This window comes from Pogoniulus pusillus, chromosome 18 (genome assembly GCF_015220805.1).
Source record: "Pogoniulus pusillus isolate bPogPus1 chromosome 18, bPogPus1.pri, whole genome shotgun sequence".
Classification (NCBI taxonomy): Eukaryota; Metazoa; Chordata; class Aves; order Piciformes; family Lybiidae; genus Pogoniulus; species Pogoniulus pusillus.
Window position 1 is genome coordinate 5,704,514 of NC_087281.1, and position 19,219 is coordinate 5,723,732.

The following is a 19,219-nucleotide window of genomic DNA, read 5'->3' on the forward strand; positions in this document are numbered from 1 at the left end:
TCAGGTGGCCAGCACCAGAACAAGAGGACACAGCCTCAGGCTGCGCCAGGGGAGATTTAGGCTGGAGGTGAGGAGAAAGTTCTTCACTGAGAGAGTCATTGGGCACTGGAATGGGCTGCCCAGGGAGGTGGTGGAGTCGCCGTCCTTGGAGCTGTTCAAGGCAGGACTGGACGTGGCACTTGGTGCCATGGTCTGGCCTTGAGCTCTGTGGTAAAGGGTTGGACTTGATGATCTGTGAGGTCTCTTCCAACCTTGGTGATACTGCGGTGATTATAGGTGAGACCGGGGCTAAGTTCTGTAACAAGTTTCATCCAGGCTCGTCCTCCGCACCAGTGCCTACTCCACGTCTGCTGGGCTTGGGGAGCAGTTCATGCGATCGCGGCGGCTCCAAAAGGTCCTCCCGGGCCGGGCCCTGGGCAGCGCTGCCGCCGCCGCCGCCCTCCCCGCAGCAGCCGGGCGGCTCCGCGAGCGCAGGCTGCCACCTAGCGGACACCGCCGCCCCGTCAGGGCCGGGGCCGTAGGGCGGGGGCGCCCCGCGGGGTCCTTGGGCCGCTGGGCTTCGCTGTGCAGCGTCGGCGTTCGTGCTGCTGGCGGCTGCAGGCCCTTCGGCACCTCAAACAACAAACCAACAAACCAAGCAACAAAGCGCAGGCACAAAGGGGCAAAAAAGGTAAGGAGAAAAGCTTACAAAACATGCTCCGTTTGATAGGCTCTGGCCCTCGGTCGGGTCGGAGAGGCTGAGGGCCTTGGTTATTCGCTGTGTGTGGAGGGAAGGCCCTCAGAGAAGGGGCTCCGCGCACGCCGGCAGCACTCAAGGGCCGTGGGGCAGTGCACTCTGCTAGCTGCAGCGGTAGGTGAGCTTTGCTGTTGTGCCTTCGTGTTCTGGTTTTGTAATTCCCAAAGCGTTTTCTGAGTGAGTACCTTGTGACTGCTGGCAAAGCCCATACCAAACATCTTCTCCTTCCTCTTTCCTCTTCTGCCCCTTCCCAAACACCAACAAAGTGAAGGAAAAAGGAGGGAAACCACAGGACAGCTCAGTTTCAACAGGCTGGAGAAGTAGGGAAAGCAAGATTTGCATCAACATGGCTAGGGGAAAGGGCTGATATCATAGAATCATAGAATGGTTTGGGTGGGAAGGGACCTCAGAGCTCATGAGTTCCAGCTCCCTGCCGTAGGCAGGGGCACTCCCACTAGAACAGGCTGCTCAAGGCCTCATCCAGCCTGGCCTTGAACACCTCCAGGCAGGGAGCAGCCACAACCTCCCCGGGCAACCTGTGCCAGTGTCTCACCTCCCTCACTGGAAAGAGCTTCTTCATAACATTTAGTCTAAATCTCCCCTCTGCCACTCTAAACCCTTTCCTCCTCATCCTGTCGTTACCAGACCTTGTCAATAGTCCCTCCCCAGCCTTCCTGTAGCCCCTTCAGACACTCATCTCAAAGCCTCCTCTTCTCCGGGCTGCAGAGCCCCAACTCTCTCAGCCTGTCCTCATAGCGGAGCTGCTGCAGCCCTCTGAGGCCATCTTGGTGGCCTCCTCTGGACTGGCTGAAACCGTTCTATGTCCTTCTTGTGCTCGGGGCTCCAGAACTACACACAGTGCTCCAGGGAGGGGGCGTGGGGGTGTCTCAGGAGAGCAAAGCAAAGGGGCAGAATCCCCTCCCTTGCCCTGCTGCCCACACTGCTCTTGCTGCATCCCAGCACATGGTTGCTGTCTGGGCTGCACTCACACTGCAGACTCACGTTGAGCTTTTCATCACCCCAGACCTTCAGGTCCTTTTCCTCAGGGCTGCTCTCAGCCATTCCCCACCCAGCCTGGATTTGTGCTTGGTACTGCACCGAACCAGGTGCAGGACCTTACACTTGGCCTTGTTTGAATGTCATGAGGTTGGCGTGGGCACACCTCTCCAGCTTGTCCAGGTCCCTCTGATTGAATCCCTGTCTTTTAGCAAGTTGACTGTGCTACGCAGCATGGTGCCATGTGGAGACTTGCTGAGGGTGCACTGATTCCTCTGTTCATGTCACTGATAAAGATGTTAAACAGCACTGGTGCCAGCACTGACTCCTGAGGCACTGGTCTCCAGGTGGACACCTCCTTCTTGAACACCTCCAGGGATGGTGACTCCACCACCTCCCTGGGCAGCCCATTCCAATGGCAAATCACTCTCTCTGGGAAGCACTTCCTCCTAACATCCAGCCACAACCTATATTGGTACAGAGGATTGCCCTGAGCCAGGAGCGGGACTTGGCTTCATGAGGGTCACCTGAACTCACTTGTCTAGCCTGTCTAGGTGCCTCTGGATGACATCCTGTTCCTCAGTCATATTAACTGCACCACTCAGCATGGTGTCACCAGGAAGCTTGCTGAGGATGCACTGACAGACCCCTAAGGGATACCACTTGTCAGTCATCTCCTGGACATCAAGACATTGACTACCTTCTAGATGCAACCATCCAACCAATCAATTCCTTATCCACTGAACAGCCCCCATTGAATCCATATCTCTCCAGTATAGAGGAAAGGATTTTACAGGAGACCGAATCAAAAGCTTTATCGAAGTCCAGATAGATGACATCTATTGGTCTTCTCTTTTCCATTAATGTAGTCACTACATTCCAGAAAGCTGCTGGGTTGGTGAGGCCCTGGTGAAGCCAGGAGCTGAAGCTTTAAAAAGAAAGCTATGGCTGTGTACTTTTGAGAAAGCTCGAAGTTCTGAAAGTTATGCTGATTGGAGTATAGTATTGTTGTTTGAAGTGTCGTGTGTCATTTTTAGTTATCAAAACATCTCTAGGTATTACATCTAGGTAATCAGGAGTGAGTCTGATATACTGAATACTGTTCTATTAAAGCCAGATGCTGGGGAAGGGATGGGAATATGATCACTGCTTTTGCTAAGAAACAAGGTGGGACTCTGTTGGCTTCTCGCCTTAGACAGTTTTTTCTCATCAGCTGTTAAACCATGACTTAGCCTTCATATAGTACTGTCATGGAGTTTGATAAATACCTTGCTGATTGTTTATATACTTCATATAATTCTGGCTTATTTTTGACAGGTAATCAGATCAGTCTTTGCTGAAATGCAGCTTAGGCTATAAATGTTCTCATGCTGCCAGGTTCCTATATTAAGTTGAGCACAAGGACTGCTTGCTATAGATGGAGCAAAAATTCTGTTGCGTGAGAAAATGTTGTTTAAAAGAATCTCTGTTTGCATGTCTGAATGGGAGAGAGGAAAAGCATTTTCTCTTGTTTACTGTGGGACTTCATACAAGAACAAATCCACTTCTTTTTGTTTCCAGTCAGGATTTGTTGACTAAAAGCCACTCCAGCTTTTAGGATTGGGGCTATTCACTCTGATAATTAATAGCAGTCCTCTAATAATGGGTATAAAAGTATAAAAGCTGTGTATCAACCTTCACTGCATTGCTTTCTGAAAACACGAGTTCAGATGTGCGTAAACCTGACTGAAGAATGAGCATCAGTGGCCTACCTTCCAGCATAGACAAATTGTGGGATAATCTGCTATATAGGAAATTCATAGAAGCAGAAGCCCGTTTTTTCAAGGAGATGATTTGCATCACTCCTGCAGAGGCAGCAGTGCTGCCTAATGATTTTCTCTTCCCCCTGTGGAATGAGAGTGTCTGCAACAGTGGATGTTTTCAACAATCTAAGTACACCAAACATTGGTCAGATGAAAATAAGGCAGCCAGCAGATATCAAGTACTTTCAGATTTTGTTTAATTCTGATTTAGTTTGATCTTTAAGCTTAGAATTGCTGTTGTCAGTCCATCCAAGCTGATGAGCTCTGCTAAAGAAAGAAATACCGAGCCACTTCCTTGGAAGGCAACTAAAAATGTATGTTTAAAACAGTGAATATTTTACCATGCACTTTTTTATTCCACACAAATCCTTGCTTTACTCATGTTAGTGTCCAAGTGTCATGATTTGTGGGTGGGATGTGTGTGTCTGTGCAGATAAATGTCTTGAGTTATACTGGCTCCAGATGGAGAGCAATGCCATCTGCTACATCTAACTCGCAGCCCCAGAAACCATAGATCTGATCCAGGGGAATGACTTTGTGCTCCTCTGCTCGCAGTGTTTCTTAAATGTTTCTCACACCTTACACAGCAGTTGATCTTGATGTCCCAGCTTCATTTCAGCAGTGAAAGGACACCTGCTACTGCAAATTTTTATTCATTATCAAGGTTTCCTGCTACAGGATCTATAAAGATGAAAAGAGCAATGGGAACATGTCCTGTTGCCAGCTTGTTTGCAAAAAGAAGCACGGCTACTGCAAGGAGGAGGAAGGAGATGGTGGGGGGGAAACAAAACATAAATAATTCTGTTCAACATCTTCATCAATGAGACTGATGCGGGGACAGAGTGTCTGCTCAGCAAGTTTGCTGATGACACCAAACTGGGAGGCTTGGCTGATGCAGCTTTAGGCTGTGCGGGCATCCAGCCAGACCTGAACAGATAGAGCTGGGCACAGAGGAACCAAATGAGGATCAACAAGGACAAGTGCAGAGTCCTGCACCTGGGAGGAATAATAAACTGCACCAGGACAGGTTGGGAGGTGATCTGCTGGAGGGCAGCCTTGTGGAGAGGGACATGGGAGTCCTGGTGGATAACATCCATGGCACAGCAATGTGCCCTTGTGGCCAAGAAGGCCAATGGAATCTTGGGATGTGTTAAGAAGAGTGTGTCCTGCAGATCAAGGGAGGTTCTCCTTCCCTTCTGCTCTGCCCTGGTGAGACCTCATCTTGAATACTGCCTGCAGCTTTGGGCTCCCCACTTTCAGAGGGACAAGGATCTGCTGGAGAAGATCCAGTGGAGGGCAACAAGGATGATTAGAGGACTGGAGCACTGACTCATGAGGAGAGGCTGAGGAACCTGTGGCTGCTTAGTCTGGAGAAGACTGAGACGGGATTTAATCAATGTTTATAAACATCTGAGGGCTGATCAGGAGCAGAGGACAGGCTCTGCTCACTTGCTCCCTGGGATAGGACAAGGACCAATGAGTGTAAGTTGCACTGGAGCAGGCTCCTCAGGGAGGTTTTGGAGTCTCCTTTCCTGGAGACTTTCCAGGCCTGTCTGGATGCATTCCTCTATGATCTGTGCTAGATTGTGTTGTCCTGCTCTGGCAGGGGGGTTGGACTCAATGATCTCCCCTTCCAACCCCTAATGTTCTGTGATCCTGTAATTAGAAAGCTAAATGCAGCACTTCTTTTATCCTCCAGAGAATTATCTGGAAACATGGTTAAGTTTTGGTACTTGTTGATGCTGAAGATATGTGCATGGGTTCCTGGTGGGCCAAGATGCTGAGTTTCTTTGAGTTCCCAAACCTGCCATGAACTTCACCGTCCTCACTTAGTGTCCCAGCCCCTGTGAAGACTCTGTGCTTTTACTATGTTGTAAAATAATGAAAACAAAAACTGAAGACATTTTCTTAAAGGGGTGATAAAGTTTTTCCTAGCCATTCCCCTTCCTCCCCCCTAATCTTTACAAACAATTGTAACAAGCAAGAGCAACCAGTAAAATTTAAGGTTTTCTTAGCACAGTTATGTCCAGATTTACTAATTTCCTCTGTAGTATGCATTTGGATTCACTATTGGAGATGCTGGAGATCTTTCTGCTCTGTTTCCTCTTTATTTTATCTATTACCTGTTTTTTTCTATTGTATTTTCATGTACTGCTCTGTAATAAACAGGAAAAAAAGAGTTATTCTTACCCCCAGACTTTGTAGTTAGAACTGTCATGATTTCATGCAATAATTCTCAAATATAATATCATGTCCAATATTAGAGAGTTTACTTAGAGTTCAGATCTGTAGGATCTTATGATCAAAAGTCTCTTGGTATTTTGTGACACAAAAGGTATTTCTGAGCAGCAAAGGAGATCATGCAGAGATTTTTAGCAGGGTTGTGTTTGAACACTTGTCTTTGCTACAAGCAGTCCAAACTATTTTCAAGGTTCTTGCACTGTCATACTGCCCTGCCAGGACAGATCCATAGTAAGAGTAATGATTTTTAATATCCAAGGTCTAGAACCACCATTGCTGCTTATACCTCTCTGACACAAACTCCTCTCTTACTTGATGAGCCTGATCCAAATTCCATTGCCATTAATGAAGAACACTCATTGACATCAATAATCTTTGACTTGCATCTAGTATCAACTGCATTAACATAGTCAAGTAAAAGACAATTGTTATAGATGCATTATTTAGCACTGATTGGGGAGGTATTGTCAGTTCTCAGTGTCATCTGGTGTTCAGTGTCATTTTATAAGGGCTGGATTATTAAATTACTGTTGAAGGTTGTGACTCTTTCAGTTGTGCTTTCAGTCCTCACTGTGCACTATTCTTTATTTACATTATAGGTCCCTTAAAGCATACACTGGAAGGCTTCAGCCACTTTAATGAATTTCCAAATCTGTAATCTCTTCTTCTATGGAGTGATATTTCTTACAAACCAGACTGAAGTGAGTGCCTCAGTGAGCCTCACATTCCTCTCCACCTCGCGTAGTGAGACGCACCCTGCATTGCTGCAGATAAGGCTTTGTACTGATACATGCGTAAAGTGGGAGAGGAAGTGTGCCAGGATTCTGATGACTCCTGGAACACAGTGCTCCTTAACTTGGAAGTTGTTGAAAGCTATTAAGGGAAAGAATACTAAAGTACTGCTGCTTCATACTGGAATTACTTCATCAAGCCCTGTTCAGCAGGTATGATCAGCTGTTATAAAATAGGCATTTGAAAGTAGTGATCTGACTATGAGGCAGCAGTGTGCTCAGGTGGCCAAAAAGGCCAGTGGCATCCTGGCTTGTATCAGGAATTGTGTGGGCAGCAGGTCCCCCTCTGATTTGCACTGGTGAAGCCACGCCTCAAGTTGTGTGTTCAGTTTTGTGCCCCTTTACTACAAGGACGTCGAGGTGCTGGAGCACGTCCAAAGAGGAGCAATTAAGTTCATGAAAGGTCTTGGGTATAGCCTCAGAGGAGGCTAGAGCAAGGTAGAGGTCAGCCTCTTCTCACATGCAACAAGTGACAGGACAAGAGGAAATGGACTCAGGTTGTACCAGAGGTTTGGATTGGTTAGTAGGAAAGTTCTCTTCACAGAAAGGTGTATCAGGCATTGGAACAGGCTGCTTAAGGAGGCAGTTGCAATCGCTGGAGGTATATATATGACAGACATGTAGTGCTTAGGGATGTGGTGTAGTGGCAGTGGCTTAGCAGTAGTGGTGGAATTGCAAGCTCTAAGAAAGCAGTTAGACTTGATCATCTCAAAGGTCTCTTCCAACCTCAACAGTTCTATGACTCTACAATTCTAAATAGGAAGCAAGATGCTGGCAGGTCACACACACATGGCAAAGCTTTGGCCCAGCTGTTTTTCGTGGCAGTGTTAGGTGCTGCCTTGTCCTCTTGCCCAGGATGTGAGCATGGTTGGGTTGGTACATGGCATAATGTGTGGTTTTCCATTTTTTTAAATCAGCATTGGGCTTGACTGAATAGAGAAATATTGTGGTGCCAGTCACTGCTAGTTTAAAAGCCATATTTGGTCACAACTGGAGCAAGCAAGTTCAGAAGCCACAGTGGTACAGGAATAGGAGACAAAATAGTTTCTACAGTGATAATCTCAGTCTCATTAGTACTTATGAGTCAGTTTAAAATAGTTTGTCAGTGATCAGGTTTTTTTCCAAAGAGCCACAGGGAGCATGGTCCTCTGCTGCAGTTTAACTGCTTGCCTTTTGAGAGCACATAATTTGTTTTTTTATGAAGTCCAAAAATATTAAGTATCATATTAAGCAATGCATGCACTTATGTCAGTAGTTAGAATAGTTTTATTTTAGATCCCAGCCATCAGGATGATGGACTTCTGTGCCAGTGCAAGGCTTCCATCAGTCAACACAAGTCCAGCTGCAGCTTTATTTCATGCTGCCAGACCTCACCCACTAAATCAGATGTGAAATCTTTCTGTAAGACTGAAGATGCTGGAGAACAATGTGATTTAAATGGCGGGAGAGAGAAACATGTGTGTGTTGTATTTGGCAAAGTAATATGACAGCAGGCTGTTGTAATCACCCAGAGGATGACGAAAACCTGCATTTACACCAGTGGGTAAAGAAGGCCCCTTAGTGGGCTGAATTATTGCACTTCCACAGCTGAGAGAGAAGAGGTGGCCCATTAGTACGTGTCTGTGGTACCAAGATCTGCTTCAGCAATAGGGGAGGTTGTGGCCAGGAGGAGGTTGCTCTCTTCTCTCAGGTGGCCAGCACCAGAAGGAGAGGACACAGCCTCAGGCTGCGCCAGGGGAAATTTAGGCTGGAGGTGAGGAGAAAGTTCTTCACTGAGAGAGTCATTGGACACTGGAATGGGCTGCCCGGGGAGGTGGTGGAGTCGCCGTGCCTGGAGCTGTTCAAGGCAGGATTGGACGTGGCACTTGGTGCCATGGTCTAGCCTTGAGCTCTGTGGTGAAGGGTTGGACTTGATGATCTGTGAGGTCTCTTCCAACCCTGATGATACTGTGATAATAGCTCATTAAAACCAGACTATACTTACACCTGCTATAGGACCAAAACTCAGCAATATTTCTTGCAGGTCAAAGCAGCTGAAGTGTGGTGAAGTACTATGGGAAAACATTTATCAAAGATCAGTACAAGTGCACAGGTTTGAAATAGAGCTATTTACATAGGTAATTAAACTAATATGTAAAGCTGGAGGCTGAGTTCTGCCTGGCACAAGCAAAAGGATGGAGCTAGGTGATGGACAAGTCAAAAGGTTCAAATCATGTTTCTGGGGAATGAGAGGATCAATATAAAAGAAGTTCAGGAAGAGTACATAAAGTTGATTTACTTTGCACCTTTTTCTAGCTTACTGCAGAAAAATGTAATTGAACTTCAACTCATCCCTGAATTATTTGGCCTCCTGTTAGCATAGCAGAGGGGGATCTTTGATAGATGTTTATTATGATCCTTATGGAAGATTTTATGCTGTGTAGCACAAGAATCAAGGAGGGGGGGAAGGAGAAAAAAAGAGAAACTTTAAAAGATGGTTTCTTCTGTGTGCTACTTCGCCTCAGTGGTTTTCCTTGTCATTTCTATCTCAAGTTCATGCTTATAGGATCCATTACTGCACAAGCTGCCATCACTCGCCCTTTGCTTTTCTTTTTCATCCTCCTCTTCAAATATTTGTTTGAAACCAAGAACTCCATCACGTAGTGTTGCTAGTTTAATGGTTGGACTCAATCTTTAGAGTCTTTTCCAACCTAAGCAATTCTATGACTCACTGCAGTTTTTCACCACAGTATTTCTAACTCTTTTTGAAATAACTGATCTAAGATGAGGTAATTCTCCATGTAAATTAAATTTCACAACGCGAACTCCAACACCCCTCAAAATAAAATTAAGTAAAATAAAGCAGCATTATTATCATAAAGTAACAGATCTAACACAAGTCCTTAGAGTTTCAAGTGGAGCTCAATGATGGGATGTATTTCCAACCCGCCAAGTTCAATGAACATGGTTCAAAACAACAAAGTATTGGAGACATCCTGGTTGTAAGTGGAAAGCCCAAAGGATTAAGGATCTTTTGCAACAGGACAAAGATGTCTGTGTTCCACAAAATGCCCGGAAGAAATGGATTAATTTGCCAAGTTGCAGGATTTGTAGAACAAAACAGGAAAAACACACATGCCAGTAAGGAGCAGTTTGCTACTTCTTTTGCAAATCAAAGAGCTGGAAAAGTACTAATAATAGATTTATTGCTAAACAACATCCTTTGTAGTTATTTATTTCTGGGCAGGATAATCAACATCCTGTTTTATTTCATTTGGCTTAAGTGGAACACTGAAGTGATTAACTAAGTCCCAATTAAAAGTGCATCTGAATTTATCCCACACTGGTTGAAAGTGAATTGAGAACTTGGGAAATCTTAAATCAGATTTTAAATGTTGATTGGTGTGCTGAATAGTGCAAGTCTATCCCAGGTCAAAGTGTGCAGTGTGGATGTTTTACTGGTCTGGGTGCCTCTATTGAATATAAACATAGCCTTTTTATTTTCCTTTTCGTTTTGTCCCACTGAATGAATTAAATGCCATCTGAAAGAGTGTAAGTGATTCAGACTAGAGCAGCATAACTATTTCTTCATTATATGGTTATTATATTATTAGATTTTTATATATATAGGTAGAATTTCCTAAGCTGTAAGGAGGTGAAAGGTTTTTCCTGAGTTTTTAATGAGTTAATGAGGCAATAGCATTACAACTTTCTCACACAACAAACACCCTTGGGTGTGTGCTTTACCCTCAGCTGCTGAGGGGTCGTCCTGGCTGAGAGCACTAACTGCTGTCTGCCCCCCATCAAAGCAGGCAGCCTGGCCCCAGCAGGGGGTGCTCCGGCTCCCGCAGGAACCCTTCCTGCTTCCATTCACTTGGCTTTGCCCCTCCACTTCTAGTGTTACAAGACGAGCCTGCAGAAACAGCAAAAGTGTCAGCTGTTAAAGATAGCAGCTTGGCAGAATATGGAAGCTTTTAAATACCAAAACGTGAAGCTGTGAAGAACATTCATCTAGATTGAGCAGTTTCTAAGCCACAGAACCTGCAGTGGTCCTGACTCATTAGGAAAGGTCAAGATGCATGGGGGAAACCTTCACAAGGTGTGACAGCAGCTGATCAAAACCTTTAAAGATAGGCAGATTAAAAAATGACAAATCCTGCACTGGAGTCTCACAATTAGCAGGTGGTGATTAGATTGCTACATATTTCCCACCCCCCTTTTCAGTCCTGTGCAGAAAGTTAGTAGTAAACTTCTCATCCTCTCTTCTCCAGGCACAAACAGGTGTGCCTGTCTGTGGAAGAGAAGATGCAGCATTTAGTATGTCCTTGGATCTTGCTATGCCCTTTTCTAAAAAAAAAAAAAAAAAAAGGCACTGCAAATTCATCTTTTGTGCTTTACTTGGAGGTTTGGGGTTGGTGGTTGTTTGGATTTTTTTTTAGGGAGGTGGAGGGAGGAGAAAGGGATGTTCAGCTATAAAATCAGTCAGGGTTGGAAGGGACCACAAGGATCAGCCAGTTCCAGCCCCCCTACCATGGGCAGGGACACCCTACCCTAGAGCAGGCTGCCCGCAGCCTCAGCCAGCCTGGACTTAAACACCTATTTAAAAAGGTAGTTATAAGTGTGTTTAAATACAAGTTTGTAACTTCTTCCTATGACAGCCTTTTCCTGCATGAATCCAGTAATGCATTGTGGCAGACTAGATGTTTTAAATGTGTGGCTTCCCATGAATTTCGTGATCTATGTACAGCGAGCAGGAGTCCACAGTTACGTTCCCTACACAGAATGTAACTTCATACACCGTAGGGACTTAGCCGTCAGAGAGTTTTAAATGCAAGCCTTTGGCTGGAAGCTATCTTTCTCTTGGCTCCACGTAGCACCCGGTAAAAGTTTGTTTCTGGCACGTCATTTTTGAGGTGTGGCAGAGTCACAGCTGGGAACACGAGCTGAAGTTTTAGAGATTATTGTTAGAGACGTGTACGAATCCTTCAGCTCCTTTATTATACGTTGTGCAAGCATTCAGTTAGCTGAGGCATACTTCACTTTTGAATCATAAGGAGAATGCCACTACCCAGCTTGCTTGCAAACTTGTTTGCTTAGAAGTCTCATTGCATCAGCAAAAAACAACAGTGCATGTTTAGAGAGCTCTGTGCAGCACAATGTTTCCTTTTCTTCACTCAGTAATTTAGATGATCGAAGCGATACTTCTCACCAAAAAAAAAAAAACCCAAGCCAAAAAAAAAGAGGTCATTTTATTGTTATGGATCATTTTTCAAGTGAAACTGAATTTTGGAATAAAGTGATGGTGAGTAAACCGTGTGAATGGGGAAGGAGGGGTTCTTTTCATTCCAAAGTTCGTTCAGCAGTTTCTGAGAGCTAAAATGGAAGTGATTATGGTAGGCTGACTGCAGGGTTGTATGGTTTATATTAAGAAGAAATCATAACGATTAGAAAAAGTGTGAGACAGTTAACAGGCAGGCTCAGTGTCATGTCCCGTGAGAAAGTGGGACATAAATTCTCTTTTAATGTCAAGGTGCAACTGTGATTCACAGTTAGTTCATCGGATGTTCGTTTCGAGAGGGAGACATGTCAGTTCATTAAACAAATGCATTTTGTCTAAGCAGCTGCTTTAAATGTAGTAGTAACCTGGAATTTGAAAAGAATTTGTGTTGTTGCTATCTAGATACTTAAATACATTGCTGTTTACTTCAAAATATAAGAAAAAATCAAATCAGTTGCTATCTGGATACTTAAATACATTGCTGTTTAAGGAAAAATCAAATCAGTTCCTATCTAGATACTTAAATACATTGCTGTTTACTTTAAAATGAGGAAAAATCAAATCAATTGCTATCTAGATACTTAAATACATTGCTGTTTACTTAAAAATGAGGAAAAATTAAATCAATTGCTATCTAGATACTTAAATACATTGCTGTTTACTTTAAAATGAGGAAAAATCAAATCAGTTGCTATCTAGATACTTAAATACATTGCTGTTTACTTTAAAATGAGGAAAAATCAAATCAATTGCTATCTAGATACTTAAATACATTGCTGTTTACTTTAAAATAAGGAAAAATTAAATCAATTGCTATCTAGATACTTAAATACATTGCTGTTTACTTTAAAATGAGGAAAAATCAAATCAATTGCTATCTAGATACTTAAATACATTGCTGTTTACTTTAAAATAAGGAAAAATTAAATCAATTGCTATCTAGATACTTAAATACATTGCTGTTTACTTCAAAATATAAGGAAAAATCACATCAATTGCTGTCTAGATGCTTAAATACATTGCTGTTTACTTCAAAATATAAGGAGAAATCAAATCACAACCTGATTTTATTTCAGAGGAGGGACAACTTTTTTACATTACTGGTTATGATTGTTCTCTTTCTGGAAATTGCTTTCTCTGTATTCTGCATGATCTCTAAGTAGCCAATATATTGTATTTCTCTTTCCTCTTTTCTACCATAGGAAGAAAAACAATGCCGTGGTCATTGAAATATCGATTTCATCCCGGGGAGGGGAGGGTGGGTGGTGTTTAAATCTTAATTTTATCCATAAGATTAAAAGAGACAGACATAATAATTCTGTGTAAGTACCAGGAGGTAACCATATGCATAGCAGCAGGTTAGGACAAGTAAATTTTATTGTGCCTTCTTCTGTTGCTGACGGTAATCAGGGCATTCATATTAGCCTGATGAAAAGAAAGTATCAACCAGAGGTTTTCTAAAGTAACTTAAGGAGCACTCTTTCTGAGGGAGAGAGGCAGTTTGATCTAGCTGGTGAGGTATATAATCAGTGTGTCTGGCTTATCATCTCAGGCACTGCCACAGGCAGCTTTCTGTGAGTTTGAGGAAGCTACTGTGCAATTTTACTACACTTGCTCATAAAATGAATTGGTTTTAAATATAATGTTTTAAAGTACTCCTTTGCTCATCTTTCAGTTTCCAGATTTTTTAAGTATCAGTATCTTTATTCTGCTTTATGGGGTTCCAATGATTCCTAGTCTGTTGGTTTGCTTAGTCTTTGATGATGCTGTTTCAGCCATCTAGATCTTCCCTCCATAAGCAGCACTGCAGCTGATAGAGAGTAATTACTATAAAACTTGTTCAAGATGGCTAGGGCTTATTGGTGTTTCATTCTTTATAAGAAGGCAACTGAATTATCTGTTTGGCTGTCCAGCTGCTGAAAATGCCAAGCTGTGAAGTCCTTCATTTTGATACCTTGTCTGTATGATCTGTGCAAATGTCATTAATTCATGAGAGGAGGTTTGCAGGTGCAAATGGTTGTCCTGTTGAGCATTTAGGCCACGATCCTGCACCCTGATTGCAAGCCAGGTGTAAGGCTTGCAGGTGAAGATTACCTCTGTGGTAGACTGGACATATATATTGAGCAGATTCCCATGTTAGGAAATTACCATCATAATATTTCAGGTGAACTTGTCTCTGCTGATGACTTTTGGAAATGTTTCTTCTTTGTAATTTGTTAACTGGTTTAAATATTTCTGTTTTAAAAATATCAGGGCTAAGAAAGTAGCCTTGGTTGGTTGGTTTTTGGTTGGTTTGTTGGGTTTTTTTTATGACTGAGCTTTTTTGCTGCCTTTCTCCCCAAGTAGTAGCACTTCCCTCTTCACCTGACTGTAGTCTCCTCTCAAATGAGCTCTCTCTGCCAAGAGTGGAGCCCTGTGTTCAGAGCTGAGCTTTATAAACACTTTGTGAAGGAGATGCAATGAAAATTTGTGATTGTGGGATTTCCCATTTCTTGCACTCAAACATAAATGTTTCCTCATGTTTTCCAATCACAGAAAGCTGCTTGTAGGGCAGTTCAGTTTGTTCATGATTTTTTACACTCAAACAGAGCCTTATAATTTAGAATGTCCAAAGAGCAAAAATTATTTCTTACATCATTCCATGAGCACCCTAACTTTCAGGGATGACTTTAGAAGAGAGGTGCCTGGAAATACTGGTTGCAATTTCAAAGTAAAAGAGCAAATGCATCCCATTCCTGTAGAAGAAGCCAGCTGATTGCCATAAAGATACACCAGTGTCTGCATTGTTAATGAGGTGTGTGTTAATGCTGCTGTACTAAGTTGAGATCTAGAGGAGATTTTTGAAGCCACTCTGAACAGTATCTCAATGCTGAAAGCTGGTGAACTGGTTCTCTATGTGTCTGCATGGTTACTGAGGTCTGTGTTAATGTTGCTGTGCTAAACTGAGATCTGGGGGGGGATTCTGAAACCACTCTGAACAGTGCTGAAAGCTGGCGAGCTGGTTCCCCATGTGTCTTGAGAACGGGATTATCTCGCCAGCTTGGTGAGAGTGAGTCAGGAAGCTGCTCTGTATTGGATGATTAGGCTGAGTCACATCCCTTGCCAAAGATAAAAAGCTAACAGAGGCATGCTAATTCTGCGAAGACAATAGTGGAGCCATTCTCCTGATCACAGGCGTTTTGCTTACTTCAGTTCCAGTTTTGGCAGGGAAATACATGATGACCAGAATGTGGCTAATGATGTCATGAGAGAAAGTGTAACGCTGGCAGAAAAATGTTTCATCCTATAGTCATCTTATATTGAAAACTGGAGAGTGGGAGAGAGGTCATTAGAGCAAAAAGCTTCTTTGATGCGTGGCAACTAAATCCTGTGGAAAGATTTGGTTTGGCTCTTTCCTCAGTTCCTGCTAGATGGTCATTTACCACTTCTTTCCATATCTGTGGGTCGAGTTTGAACTGTGACTCTCAGTAAGGTCTGATGAATGTAGAAGGTCTCTTGACTTTGCTTTGTGGCTGTCAGTGTTCTAAGCCCAGGCTTTGAGCCTCTTGCAGGCTCAGGAACACTCTGCTGTTCTTACCATCTTCTGAATCATTTAATCTATGGTGCATTTATTCACCAACAGAATCTTGTAGTGAAAGGACCTTTCTTCATATAAATTCAGAACTGCCAGGGTGTGTCAGTTGGTGTCAATGCTGTGTTTGAAATGGGCTGGGAAAAGAGGAGTGTAACAGAAGAACTGCCAGGCCAAGGGTTCATGGAATCTGTCTAACTATGTGAACGGGATATGCCAGTGTTTGCTATTGGCATGTGCAGTGTCACTCTGCTGAGAGTTTAGGGATATAGTTCGGAAACTTGGCTCTGTAAAACTGTGAGTTAACTGCATGTGCTGTCAGCTTCACCATACAATGGAAAGATTGATCACACTTCCCTTTAATTCTAAAGTGCTTAAAGTAAAAAGATAAGCTAACAAGTACTTTAGCAATGATATAAATAAAAGCTCAAGCAGGTTTTAAATGTGAACACTGCAGAAATTCTAGTTTTAAAGGGAAGTAGCCCTTCTGAATTCAGTAGATCTTCTGCAGTCTCCAGGGTAGAGGAGGGAAAGCCTGATTGATAACCTTGGGCACAGCAAGGCAGAAGGCTGCATTTTCCCGTTGTTCCAAGTGCTAGAAGTACTAATTGTAGCCAGCTTCCCTTGCAAAGCAGAGGTCTCACCATTTTTGAGAGTCCTGTCCTTGTCAGTATACAATCCACCAGCATCTGAAGTGCTTAAGCCATCACTGACCAAGTGGAAAGTTCAAATTCACATTCATGACAAAACTGCTGATCAATTTGCATGGCAGGCCACAAGTTTTGCTGCTTTTTATGTAGTTAGGCAGTAAATAGAAAAAAATATTGAAGTGTTTTCTGTAGTAGCTACTTACAGAATGTCATTTTAATCGCTTCATCCTAATTTTCACTCTCTCAGTTTATGTTTCTTTTTCACCCCATCTGTGGAACTGGAAACAGTATCTGCTGCACACCTACTTTTGTTTTCTGTCAAGTCATCTAAATTCTAAATACAAACTCAGTATTCAGAGGTACACTGCTCATCTGGAAGAGATCTTTGTATTTTCCCAGAATCAGGTTGAAGGCTATATGCTTCCTCAGGGAAAAGACCTATATATTGATGTGTTTATGCTTTGCAATAATAACATTAGTCCATGTGAGAAAGTGTGAGGGTTTTTTCTTCTGCTATACCATATGGCTTATGACTATTTACAACCCAAACAATAACATCTGCTACTGTGTAAGAGAATCCATTCCTCTGAGCAGGAGATCTGTTGAGTAGCAAATGACAAAGTATAGGGCCACAGATGTATTCCAGATATCCTCATTTAACACACAACGTGCTGTCCTCTTGGAAACTGGTACATGCTTAGCTAATGGGGAGACTTTGACAGCTTGACTTGGGACTTTGGGAACAGATAAAGAAGTTGTGTCCAATGACAGCTATCCAAGTGGGAGAAGAAAAAGGCATTCTGGTTGGGTGCTCAGCAAAATGAAAATGTGAATGGTGCTCTTAATCCCTTTTGAAGAAAGATCAGTCCACTCTCTTAGTCAATAAATTAGTTTCTAGTTGAAACAAAACCAACCAAACAAAACCCCCCAAACAGGTGATCTTTAGACTTCTAAAATGTGTGCCACTTTATGGCTTTCTATTGGTATTTGAGGTTCAGAATTTCATATTTTCACCAAGTTGTTTGGTGTATCTGTTCTTTTCTAGTGGGTTAGGCAATGGGCATATTATGTTGGTTATGCTTTATCTCATAAAAGCACATTCCAAGGAGGATGAAATGTTCAGGGAGGGGGTATTCCCCAAGCATATTCTTCCTGTCACACAACCTGCAAAAAAGAATTGCAGGTTTCTTGCACTTGATAATATATCTGCCATGAAGCTTCGCTGGTAAATAAGGATTTCAACCGACTTCAGTGTGCGTTGAAAGGTGACTATGAAGTGAAGTGATCACACTTTCTAACATTGTTTCCTGTTATGGTAGAGCTTTCTCATAGAAAAGCCTTAAAATTAAGACAGGTTAATTCCTTGATAGCATATAATTGTTTCTATTAGTTCCATTTTGCTTTTTGAAATGTATCTGTAGTACTTCTGTGCCACTGAATTCTTTTCCATGTCACGGCTCCAGCTACCACAGAACAAAAGGACTGGTAAGAAACTTCTGAGCCGTGCTGGTAGTTGTGCTGGCAGCCCTGAAACTCATTGCTTTAACAAGCCTTTCATTTGGATGCCCTTGTGGTCACCTGACAGAGAGATGTTTTTAACTTAAGTAGTTTTCTTCCCTCTGCTTTGTGTGAACAGAGCTCCAGCTCAAACTGCAATTTACTACACTCCACAGCCTCTGTTCCTCTCCTCATATACAGTAAATACTCTGTTGCCATGATTATGTTGGCTGCTTATAATTTGTGTTTAATGACTGTGCAGTGACCAGAAGGGTTTTGAAGAAGGGACCCACATAAAATGAATAGGCACTTGTGAACCTCTGAGAATGACCTGTAGGGCACATCCCATGTGCTAGTTCAGCAAAAGAATAAAGTGGGGCTGCAGGTAGATATAGGTCTGTACTGTAGAGCCCAAGCAATGATGCTTACAACTGATGAAAAGTCTCCTTTATAAATCTAAGGGCACCATGTGATATGGCACCATGCAGTCAGGACTCCATAATTCATGTGCTGAGCCAGCTCATTCCCATCTGAAGGGAGAGTTACTTAAGAATATATGCCTCAGTATGAATTTCATCTTGCTTGCCAGAGATTAAAATGGAATTACCATAAATATTTGTATGAAAAGCCATAAATGCAGACTCCATCTACATCAGAGATAGAGGAAAGACCTTATAACATGTTTCTGCCAGAAAAATGGTGATAGGTACCATCTCCTGACCCATTTCTGCTTCACTAGAAGGGCCAAAATACTTTGAATTTCTTGGATCAGTGCAGCTGTGCCCAGGTTAAACTTGGAACTGCATGGAGAGAATTCAGTATAAAACAACTGACAATGAAAATGGCAGATGGGGAAAATTGTTCTCTGTAAACTTAAGTCTACATTTTGCCTGTCAGAGCTGTTCTTGGAGCAGTAACAATGGTTTGCATTAACAAATTTAAGGGATTGACAGAATTTGATTTCATGCTTTGTTCTTGTTAGCTGTCTGCTACGTTAAGCAAATAATCAGTTTCAATACCCACTAAGCAAAATTCTGGAAACAGCTATGAATATTTGCTTCTGGGGTGCTGCCTAGGGATAGCAGGGTTTGTTGGCAGCTGTCTGTTGCCAGCAATCTGTGTCAAGGAGTCACCTAGTGAATAAAATTGTTTTGCTGACCTGTGACATCATTTGATGCCATTAATACCAGATGTTGAAGCTTCTGCTTCTCCTGAAGTCCTACTCTTAGTTCATGAACTATACTGAGATGAGAATTTGCTATTGCAAGCTATCTCTCTGCTTCCTAACCAGGGAATTCGTGAGCTTCATCTGTAGAAGAAAGTCATTGTATTGGCTTAACTGAGCCAACATCTGTATGGACTGTTTGCTTTATAAAAACAAGTCCCAGTGCAGTAACTGAATTTGCAGCCTTCCCTTCCTGCAGCCTCAGAGCTTTGGAAGCACTGTAGAGGTAAGTTGCAAAGTGTATAGACTTTGCTGCCAGCTGTGCAAGCCAGCGAAACTGAGCCACTCTTCCACAGAGGCAGGCTTGCATACTAATATTGCTTAGCTCTGGGACTTCACAGGTGGTGTCTGCATTTTGGCTCCAGGTAAACAGGCTAAAATCTAAGAGAGTCATCTCTGAAATCCCATATGCTTGCTTTAGTACAGCAAGTTAGAGCAAGAAGCTATGTTTGG

The 19,219-nt window shown here is 42.9% G+C and overlaps 1 protein-coding gene across 1 annotated transcript in view; it reads left to right on the forward strand.

Moving 5' to 3' along the window:
- Positions 1-11,768: 11,768 nt before the first annotated feature.
- SASH1 (SAM and SH3 domain containing 1) overlaps positions 11,769-19,219 on the forward strand; it is a 223,053-nt gene continuing 215,602 nt past the window's right edge. The window contains exon 1 of the mRNA XM_064158278.1: positions 11,769-11,847. Coding sequence (XP_064014348.1) covers positions 11,803-11,847 — 45 coding nt within the window. The 5' untranslated portion in view covers positions 11,769-11,802. The remainder of the gene's footprint in view (positions 11,848-19,219) is intronic.